The sequence below is a fragment of the Choristoneura fumiferana genome, chromosome Z (genome assembly GCF_025370935.1).
Source record: "Choristoneura fumiferana chromosome Z, NRCan_CFum_1, whole genome shotgun sequence".
Lineage (NCBI taxonomy): Eukaryota > Metazoa > Arthropoda > Insecta > Lepidoptera > Tortricidae > Choristoneura > Choristoneura fumiferana.
The window spans coordinates 39163416-39174751 of NC_133472.1; the positions used below are offsets into that span (position 1 = coordinate 39163416).

The window sequence follows — 11336 nt, forward strand, 5'->3', positions numbered from 1 at the left end:
GAAGACAAATCCAAAAGCAGAAAAATCATAAAAAATAGTCCAACCGTTCTTGAGTTATAAATGGTGTAACTAACACGACTTTGTTTTATGATGATTGTTTGATGATTCTCGTAAACTTAACAATAACACGCATCACAAAGTTCATCGAGAGCTCCAAAGACTGTTTTTTTCCGCAAATTTTGATCAAAGCGTTATTCTTTATAGGTACTTCAGGGAATCAATAATCATCGTTAGCATTACTTGTTCAGCTACATTGTCCCGTACAATGGAGATCCGAGATTTATCATAAAAAACACTTACTTTCTAATAATTCTTAGCCTCTTTTATACATAATTCTAAAGCCTTTCTGTTGTAAGTTTCCACTTACGCTTTCATTATCGCGTTTCAATGAAGCTTTTATTCATGTGTTTTATGTTTTATTTTATTATTTGCCTTCTTGCCTTAGTGAGATTATATAAGTAGGTAGTAATGACACTAATTTGTATACAACCACTGTCATTAGAAGAATTGATTCAAAAATTTAGGTGAAGAAAGCAAATTTGCAACACTACGCAAAATCATCATCATCACCATCATCATCATCATCGTCATCATCCCAGCCTATATACGTCCAACTTCTGGGTACAGGCGTCCTCTCAGAAGGAGAGGGCTTGGGCTGTAGTTCCCACGCGGGCCCAGTGCGGATTGGGAACTTCACACACACCATTGAATTGCTTCGCAGGTTGTGCAGGTTTCCTCACGATGTTTTCCTTCGCCGTAAAGCTCGTGGTAAATTTCAAATGTAATTTCACACATGAATTTCGAAAAACTCAGAGGTGCGAGCCGGGGTTTGAATTGAACCCACGAACCTCTGCTTGAGAGGCGATAGGTCAAACCACTAGGCCACCACGGCTTTTAGTGTTTAGGAAGTGTTAAAAAGTAAAAGTTTCGATTACTCAGTTAACAATGGCCACGATCTTCTTCTTAAGAGGCCATATACCAAACCACTAGGCCACCACGGCTTACAGCCACGGCACGAAAATACGATGTAGGTAATTTTTGGCATCCATCAAAATTTTGATACTTATGTGACTCGCTATCTACCTATCAAAGAACATGCTTATATATTTTCCATTGAATTATTCATACTAATATTATAAATGCGAAAGTCTGTGTGTTTGTATGTTTGTCCGTGTTTCACGTCGAAACGGAGCGATGGATCCCGGAAAAATGCACAGTTCCCGAAATAAGATGGTGACTAAGCGCGTTTCACCAACCGAATTTTATGTATAGGGGGGAAACGAGCAGGCAAAAGCTGAGTAAGTTGTCGATTTTGGACACCTGCAACCAGAAGAGTCACAAAATGTTAAAACTTGAAAATCGGTGGAAAACCGCAGGCGAAGCTATAAGAGTTTTGACTGTGGGGCAGGAAATTTCACCATCCATTAAATGGTGAGGTGTTAACTGACGGTCGCTCAGCGAGCTATGGAAAGGGCTATGCTCGAGTTTCTCTGAAGGATCGAATTCGAAACGAGGAGATCCGACACAGAACTAAAGTCATCGACATAGCTCACCGGATAAGCAAACTGAAGTGGCAGTGGGCCGGCCATATCAGTCGAAGAACTGATAACCGCTGGGGCAAACGAGTTCTTGAGTGGAGACCGCGAATCGGCAAGCGTGGCGTAGGACGCCCTCAGACTAGGTGGAGCGATGATCTTCGCAGATTAGCTGGCAAGAACTGGATGAGACTGGCCGAGGATCGTGCTCAGTGGCGTGCAACTGGAGAGGCCTATGTCCAGCAGTGGACTAAGATAGGCCGATGATGATGATGATGATGATGAACTGACGGTTAAATGTGATGCCGTCTCCGTCTATTGGAACAAAACAAATAGAGACGGCATCACGTTTAACCGTCAGTTAACACTAATCAATGGATGGTAAAACAGCCCCTAAAACTGAATTATTAGGGGCTGTTTCACCATCTATTGATTAGTGTTAACTGACGGTAAAATGCTGGTAAAATGTGATGCAGTCTCATTGTCTCATTGTCGTATACTGTATTGTACGACTATTATCCATTGATTAGCGTTAACCGACAGTCTATACAAATTCACACCTCAGTCAATAGAAAAGTCTAAAATATCATATTTAGTGTATACTATTATTTAGAATTAAATTTGCAGTGAAAATAACGAGCTGCAAAATCCGCATCAAATTAACTATAGGTAGCTAAGTAGAGTATTACGCTATAATAATATGAGCACTAACAGAGACGCGAAGATTAGGTTGTTTCTCGAGATAAGATGCGTGCGCATTGCAACAGTGCGCGAACAACAGTAGAGCAACAGGCAACCACTCAAGAGCATAGGCGTTGCGTTTCATCGAATAACTTTCTGCCGAGTTTCTTGCGGCGCATTCTTCTTGGCAATGATGGTCTTTCCGAAAGCGCTGGTAGTTTAAAAAATGACTTGTAAAAGTGCCCATTGCGGCTTATTTACCTACCTAATAAATGTTTTTTATATTATTTTAAATCGGCTATCCAACTAGTAAATTTGAAAAATTGTGTGTTTGTGTATGTGTGTGTGTATTTTCATTGCTTATTATTATTATTAAAACTTCATAACTCTAAGCCCAGCGATTGTTGTTTTGAGATTTTATCCCTATCCCGTGGGAACATCGGAATAAGTAAAAAGTAGCCTTTGTATTATGCCAGATGTCCAGCTATCTACATACCAAATTTCATCCAAATCCGCCCAGCCGTTTCAGCGTGAAGGAGTAACAAACATACTCACTCACTCACAAACTTTCTCATTTATAATATTAGTAGGATTTTCATAGTTGTGGCTGAAGCTTTAAAAGCCCGGTTTAGACTAGCAACAAAAATCGTGCAAGTTGCATTACATTGAAAGGCCGTTAATCCGTCTAGCACCGCAATGTAATGCAACCTGCACGATTTCTCTTGCAAGTCTAAACTGGGCTTTAGACTAGTCTGCGATAATAATGAAAGAAAGAAAGAAACAAAGAAAAGAAGGGGCTTTACTCACTGCGCACCGTCTTACTGTGGTATCGTGTTCGTGCACGGTTACTGTTATAGCGATGCGCTAGCTACCCAGCAGACGGAACCGGCGGTCGCAAATATTTTAATTGCTCCTAGCCCAAACTCGGTCAAGTTTATTAGGTTTTACTACATTAGCGTTTGAGGTAAGTTTCATTCAATTTTTTCTAGTGGTGTACCACTAGAAAAAGTACTTATACTGTAGTACAGCACCAATGTTTGACACAGCAAAGCGTGCATACATATTTGATACGACTCTATTTCTAAGGCCGGTACGTGTCAGATATTTTTGCACGCTCCGCTGCTGTGGCAGATATTAATACAGCAACATAACATTAATTATATTTTGCGTCTTTTTTGTTCCGTGCGTCGATTATCCTTCAAGTGAGCCCCCATCCAATATCTAGTCTAGAGGGTGCTTTCCATAAATCATAAAGTTTGACTAGAAGCAAAGTTTTTCAGCACAAGAAGGAACAAATCAGAAAGTCGTCAACATACAGTTGTACGTTGAGAACCGACGATTATACAAGGTGTTTTTAAATTTATCCAGAATCAATTAACCCGATGAAACGAATCCTACTAATGTTATAAATATGCAAAAGTTTCTATAATAATAATATTGTTATTTATTTATAATTCTATGTTGGGTGCGCGCGTGCGTAACACAAAGTAACACGCGTGTGTTACTCCTCGCTAAAACAGCTAAACGAATTGGGACGCAATTTGGTATGTAGATGGCTGTATGTGTGGAATTAAAGCTATTTTTTATCCCGATGCTAAATATTACAGAATTGGAAAAAATCACAAAAAGTTCGAAAATTTAAGTTTGTTTCGTACCGTCCGTCTTACCCTCGTATTAAATAGTATAAGCGTTAGAAAGACGGAACGACACGAACTTTGATTTTCGAATTTTGTAGTAGCCTTGCAGGCCTTCTATATGCAACGTTGCTTTGAATTCCCAGAATTTAGATTCAACTGTTAAACCAAATTTTTTACACTTTTATGTCTTTAAGAGATGATGACTACTTACTACAATTTCTAATTTCTGCCAAAATTGTTTAGGAACTACCTACCTATTTATTACATTAGACGATAAAAGCGAAATTTCCGTCTCTAAATGTAGCCCTACATACGCCTATAGCAACACTAAAAGAACTATGCTTTTTATTTGCACTTGTCAAATTAAGATGAACGATTAGGGGGTATCAAATCAAAACTAATAAAAAAAAACACTAATCTATGGTTAAATTCGCTTTGCATCAAAACAATTTTTCTAACACTAAGCCGAACTTAAAGCACGTAGTTTCTATTTCCAAGAGTAAAACAAAATCCGTAACCAATCGTAGAATCGTATGGGTTCATTACATAGTCATAAAACGTAAACGTTATGACAGCTGAATGTGGCTCTTCGTACGCCTAACGACATTTCTATTGCGGACTAAGAAATAGTGAAAACGTCTTGAAATTGCCGTTTTTCGCTAGAGTAATAAGTAACACTATTATGGCTTGGTTCTCAGTACCGACGAATGGAAAACTGATGATTTAATTGATAGCGCGTAAAAACCGGCACGCCCTGTAATTTCAATGGTATCTATACCTAATACCGATGTATACACATTTTTTTTAACTTTGGCCGTGTTGTTATCATTGCACTTGACTGTAGGGCCTTATCTGTAGAAAAAAAAATGTTGAAAATAGCCTGTATGGCTTCGAGAAAAGTATGGTACGGCCGTGTGTTTGTTTTTGTTTTGCTCAACTTGGCGGGGGCACTGTCGTGCCCCCAGATTCAGACGCCAAATTAATCTTCCTAAGTAGCGTGCTATTACTAACTAAGTCAAAAGACCCTACTTGTGACTGGGTGACTAAATCACCGACCTCAGATTTTCACATGCCTAACTTGGCTGAACATGTCATGGGAAGCAATATACTACGTATAATAATATTACAACTAATCTAACCATATGTTCATTGTGAATAAAAAATATTTCATTTATTATCAAGGTAAAAAAGAAATATTTTACAATAAACGAAAGATACAATTCTGCACAATATTCAAATTAATAAAAAGTTATTATTATTGTACGTCAATGAACTCATTTAACAAAGTAAAAGTTAGTTTTACGGACCTCCGTAAGTAACGCCCGAATCAATCAATTATTGTCTCTACGTAAGAAGATTAATTTTGCAGCTGCTAGAGGGCTAATCCTAACTAATATAATAATCAATTATCAGCAGTTTGTTATTCTAACCAATTTTTCCGGCAAATAAATTAAGTACAGTAAACACTCACTCCGCATATCCGTTTTTGTGCAGTTTAGCCTTATTAGAACCGTTATGAATTAAGACTGTAAAAACGGTGTAAATAAAGATCGCGTTCCGACGTAGCCGACGGGTAATTAATTAGGCATAGCCATTATCCAACTGCGGTGATACTCGTTTCACCTGGCCGAGTGAATCACGCGTATCTGCCATTGGATACCTGCGTGTGTACAAGCTTTACATAATGAACGATAACCGCCTCATTCCAAGTTTGAACAACTGCTCCAGAGTCTGAGCACAAACAGCGATTAATCTACAGAACAGTTACTCATAACTGTGTTCTATAATCATGTTGCGATAACCATCCAGTTTAACTTTGAAGCAATCAATCTGTTTGAATTTCTAAACCACTATTATGATGCGGCTGAATTATGTACGGATTGTTGTGATCGAATCTCCCGAAGATACAAGTAAAGTGAGAGTTTGGAGTGAATATAATAAACATTCTATGCGCACGGATGCACTTATCGTTGTTAAGATTTCGTTGCGCGGGTCGTGATCGCGCCGCGTTCCTGAGATGCTGATCGTAATGGTGATTGAAGACGGCCAGAGCGTGAGGGTCTTGCTGTTAATCTGACGTTTGTCGATCCCGAGTGTCGATCAACTTTACATTCCTCGCGGTAAAAACGTTTTCTCCGCACCGCGCCACTGTTTATGTTGTGCTTTTTACGGCCGTCGCTTGCAACGCGAGGCATGCAACAATTGCTTGATTTCATATTTTCATTTACTTGAGAAAAACTTAACGTTGCATATTCATGACGCTTTAGGTTGCGTCGGCATCATTCATCACTCGTACAATGATCGTCGGTACGCACCGATGATGCTAAAATATAAATCGGAATGAATGAACTCGATAAAGTATCACTTTCGTTTCACTGTATACGCTATAAATGTTTGACCCGGTTTCTCGTTATGCTTCTTTATATGAAAAAAAATATCCTTGAATGGCCAGTATATTTATTTTGTTGCCGTATAGGGACTCGGGTTTAAGCCTTATAAGTAAACAAGTTCTGAACGTGTGATTTCGCAGTGCAGCCTTAACGGTGAGACGAGTGAACCGGCAACCCAATGGCACCGGCCGGTTGTCCGTTTACGATTTAAATGTTGCATAAATGTTGGATCGGGGTCGCATCGGTGTTGCAGTCGAGTTCACCAGTCACTATGTTTACAGGAATTCGCATCGATGTCGGGTGCATGTTATATCGAGCGAGTGAGATCACGGCCCGATGTAACGTGAAAAACAAGTGTGAAAAGTGTGGTCGGCTCGCCTGCGCTGCGGGGGCGCATTCCTGCGTCCCGGCGCAGGCGCCGCGCGCCCACGCTCGCCCCAGAATAGACGCTATCCGCCCGAGGGAAAAGCGCTATGCACAAATAAAGTTACGCACCAGGAAACTAAAGACACTCGCTGGCCGGTCGCCGCGCGCGCCGGCCCGCGACCACCACTGTGCACACTTAGTATGATGATGGTATGAACATTTCGCAACGCAAAGCTCTTATTACAGCTGGGACAGTTTAGTGAGACGGGTGAGATGTAAGACTGACCTCGTTGCTGGGTGAGCATCTGGCGGGTGTAGTGGTGCTCGGTGCGTTGCACGCGCTCCTCTTGCTGCACGCTCTGCGTACTCTGCACGCTCTGCGTACTCTGCATGCTCTGCTGGGAACTCTGCACCCGCTGCTCGGAGCGTTGCTCCGACCACCTGGATTTCTCCATCACGCCGCCACAGCAGCACACGCACAACAATAAACTCTCACTCGACGCTACTGGTCCTCCTCAAACAGTCGGGGTGCGCCCGTTAAATAAATACGCCACTGCAAACTTATACTAGTCCACGGGTTCATTTAGCAGAAGTCAAGTCATTATAACCCAAGTCCAACAACCAAGACGTCGGTCGATTGCGAAAAGTTAGCGGATAGTGCGAGCCGTCGAGGTGCGCGGGCGCTGCCGAGCCGGCGCGGGGGGCGGCGCGACCGAAATACGCCGGGTTATTTCGAGACGAGCGGTCCCGCGCGCCCCACTCCCTCGCCGGACCTCCGCTCCCGCCGCGCTGCAACGCGCCGGAGGTTTTGCATGCCTCCGAGATCCCGTAATCGCGGGTCCCGTATGCTCGCCTCGCACCCTCTGACCCACGTAACTAACAACAAGGTTCTGTTGTTCTGTGGCACGTATAAGTACAAGCAGCATAATGGGGCCAAGTTCCTTTCCTATATCATCGAACTTTTCTTGTAATTTTTTGTAATTAAGTCAGTGCACTTTTGGATGTCGAATAAAGTTATGCCTATATCGAAATGTAATTTTTACATAAGCTTTTTTGCTTACTGTATATTTTTTTCTGACTGTGCATTGTCTAAACTATATATCAGATCTAAGGTAAACGTACGTGTGTTCCACACGCTAATTCCCAATAGACGACACACTTTATTGCTAATGACATAAGATTTAAGATGCCAACTATTGGGACTGTGACGAGCACTCGTACGTTTACCTTACATCAGATCAGAAGTAGGTCAAGTTCAACTGGGAAAATTCGAAGAACTTATGTACTCCTTGTAAAAGAACGTTAGAAGTTAGAAAACAATACGACTCCTTGCAGTCGGGTAATAAAAGCTTGTTTATCAGAAAAAACAAATGTCATACGAGCTAAAAGCGCATCTATAGCGTTCAAGTTAACTTAGAACAACGATCAAATGCACTTAAACCTTTGTCATCCTGAAGGGGGGTTTTCTGAAAAGTGGAATATCGTTGCCATTACTATAGTGACGTCTGCTTGCGATTAGCTCATTTAAGTAGATACCTGAACCAATCTCCAACAACGTAGCCGGTAGCAATGTCATACACTGTAAAAAAAAAGATTTGCAAATAGTAACAAAAAAAAATTGTTCCTTGTGACATAACTTGAGTGCCTACAAAACTAAGGCCTCATCATCATCCCAGCCTATATGCGTGCCACTGCTGGGCACAGGCCTCCTCTCAGAACAAGAGGGCTTGGGCCATAGTTCCCACGCGGGCCCAGTGCGGATTGGGAACTTCGCACGCACCATTGAATCGCTTCGCAGGTTTGTGCAGGTCTCCTCACGATGTTTTCCTTCACCGCAAAGCTCGTGGTAAATTTCAAATGTAATTCCGCACATGAATTTCGAAAAACTCAGAGGTGCGAGCCGGGGTTCGAACCCACGACCCTCTGCTTGAGAGGCGATAGGTCAAACCACTAGGCCACCACGGCTTCAAAAAAAGGTATAATATAATAAAATATTAAGTAACCCCCTGTTCCACCATACTTTGATTACATTTATTTGACGGATAAATGTGATGCTGTCTCTGTTTGTTTTGTTCGAATATACGGAGATGGCATCACATTTATCCGTCAAATAATATTAACGGAGAGCGGAATTTTCATTGCATTTTTTGACCTGTCGTAGTGACTTCTCACTTATCGACTCTACCTAAATGATGTCGATATATTAAGACTTTTAAATTATATTGTCGTAAATTTAGCATGTTATGTAGAGCTGTTTTTCCGCATACAAATGGATATTTCACTGTAAAAGAAATAGTTTAAAATCGGAAAATATGAAATAAATAAAAAATATACAGACATTAATGGGACACTTGTTAACATTACAACAGAAGAATTTCAACATAAAATAGAAAAAGAAAACTGAACTGAAATGATTAAATTAGAAATTGTTATCCATTCATTGTTCATTGCATTATGTCTATTTTACATTTTTAACTGCTCGAAAGGGCCGCCTAGTGTTTACCTCTACTTTTAATCTTCTTTAGTACCTACCTATGTTGTGTATCGATATATGTATATTGGAAGTCGATGTGAGAAGTCACTATGAAAGGTCAAACAATGCCATGAAAATTTCGCACTCTGTAAATTACTCAATGGGCGGTGAAGCAGCCCCCAAAACATCTATCATTCTGTGATGAGTCTAACATCGGTATGTTGAACGGTGGCATGGTGAACGGTAGTGTTGCTCTGAAGATGACTTCTGGTTGAGTTCGAAACGCGTAGTGGTGAAGGTAGTTAGATTTGTGTGTATTCTTTCAGTGTGAAGGTGGAGGAGCTGCATAATCACGCATTTGTTGCATAGATGTAATGTACCTACCTAGCTATCGTAAGACCGCGGGTGAGCAAAGTAATTATTTTTCACTCATCAGCAGCTGAATTGAAACTCTGGGATTTTTTAAAAATCCCGTATTAATTCCCGAAAATTAAATGGTGGTTTTCATTGACGTTACATTAAAAACAATCATGTCAAATTTCATAACTCTAAGCCCTGCGGTTGTTGATTCGAAATTTTATACCAATCCCGTGGGAAAATCGGAATATTTTTTTTTCACGGGACAATTCACACCAATTGACCTAGTCCCAAAGTAAGCTCAGCAAAGCTTGTTTTATGGGTACTAAGCAACGGATAAATATAATTATATAGATAGATACATACTTAAATACATAGTAAACACCCAAGACCCGAGAACAAACATTCGTATTTTTCATACAAATATCTGCCCAGTCACGGGAATCGAACCCGGGACCTCAAGCATCGTAGTCAGGTTCTCTAACCACTAGGCCATCTGGTCGAATATAAAAGTAGCCTATATTTTATTCCAGATGTCCAGCTATCTACATACCAAATTTCATCCAAATCCGTCCAGCCGTTTCAGCGTGAAGGAGTAACAAACATACTCACTCACTCACTCACTCGAATCACTCACAAACTTTCGCATTTATAATATTAGTAGGATTCATTGATATGGACCTTCGCAACGTAACGCCTGATTCAATCAATTAATTAAAACATGTATCATCCTTGTAGTTAATTTCAATGTCAACATTCCAAAGTATGTTTAGTGGAACTCAACATCTGGTACAATCTTGCCCGGCTTTGAAGAACACAGATATAGATTACACTAGATTACGCAAATGCATCTACTTCGCGTGTCCGAACGTCGGGGTTGGCCCCATACAAAGACTGACCGCTAACTGACTAATCATGACTAGTGACTGACTCGAGCCCCACGGCGCGGGCGGGCGGCGCATTTGAATGGATTTTGCGCGGACATCGGGGAATTCACATCGCTGATTCGCTCTTGAGACGTCACAGTAGATATAAAAAAGTGACACGGTTGGTTTTCATACAGATTGAGGTGTTTGCGTTATCTAGTGTAATCTATATCTGTGTTGAAGAACGATTTAAGCATTTGGACCGGCTAATGGACACTTGTTCTATTATATTAAAGTCATCTATTCTTGAAAAACTGGTTCATGCCCGTACGCTTGGGTAATTAAAATGCGTACGCGCATCACGTCAAGCGTTGCGCGTAATTAGTGCCATTGTTAACTGAGTAATCGAAACTTTTACTTTTTAGCACTTCCTAAACACTAACCCCCTTATTCATAAAACTTAACAAGCCTATGTTAACTAACAAATGCTTTGTCCCTTTCTAACAAATACAAATGTCGAAGTGACAGATAAGGACAAACGAATTTTAGCGGCATTTTAACTAAAATAGGTTTGATTGTCGTTTATGAATAAGGGGGTAAAAGCCGTGGCGGCCTAGTGGTTTGACCTATCGCCTCTCAAGCAGAGGTTTGTTCAAACCCCGGCCGGCACCTCCCAGTTTTTCAAAATTCATGTGTAAAATTGTATTTTAAATTTACCACGAGCTTTACGGCGAAGGAAATCGTCGTGAGGAAACCTGCACACACCTGTCAAGTAATTCAATGCTATGTGTGAAGTTACAAATCCACACTGGGCCCGCGTGGGAACTACGGCCCAAGCCCTCTCATTCTGAGAGGAGGCCTGTGCCCAGCAGTGGAACGTATATAGGCTGGGATGATGATGTCATTTTAAACACTGAACTAATTTTACTAATATTATGAATAGGCAAATTTTAGGGGAATGTGTGTGTGTTTGTTATTCGCACTCCTTCCTGCTGAAATGGCTGGACGTAATTGCATGAAATTCAGTATGT

At 40.9% G+C, this 11336-nt stretch overlaps 1 protein-coding gene across 1 annotated transcript in view; it reads right to left on the reverse strand.

Moving 5' to 3' along the window:
• sls (sallimus) overlaps positions 1-7286 on the reverse strand; it is a 124632-nt gene extending 117346 nt beyond the window's left edge. The window contains exon 1 of the mRNA XM_074099591.1: positions 6896-7286. Coding sequence (XP_073955692.1) covers positions 6896-7064 — 169 coding nt within the window. The 5' untranslated portion in view covers positions 7065-7286. The remainder of the gene's footprint in view (positions 1-6895) is intronic.
• Between the last annotated feature and the right edge of the window lie 4050 nt (positions 7287-11336).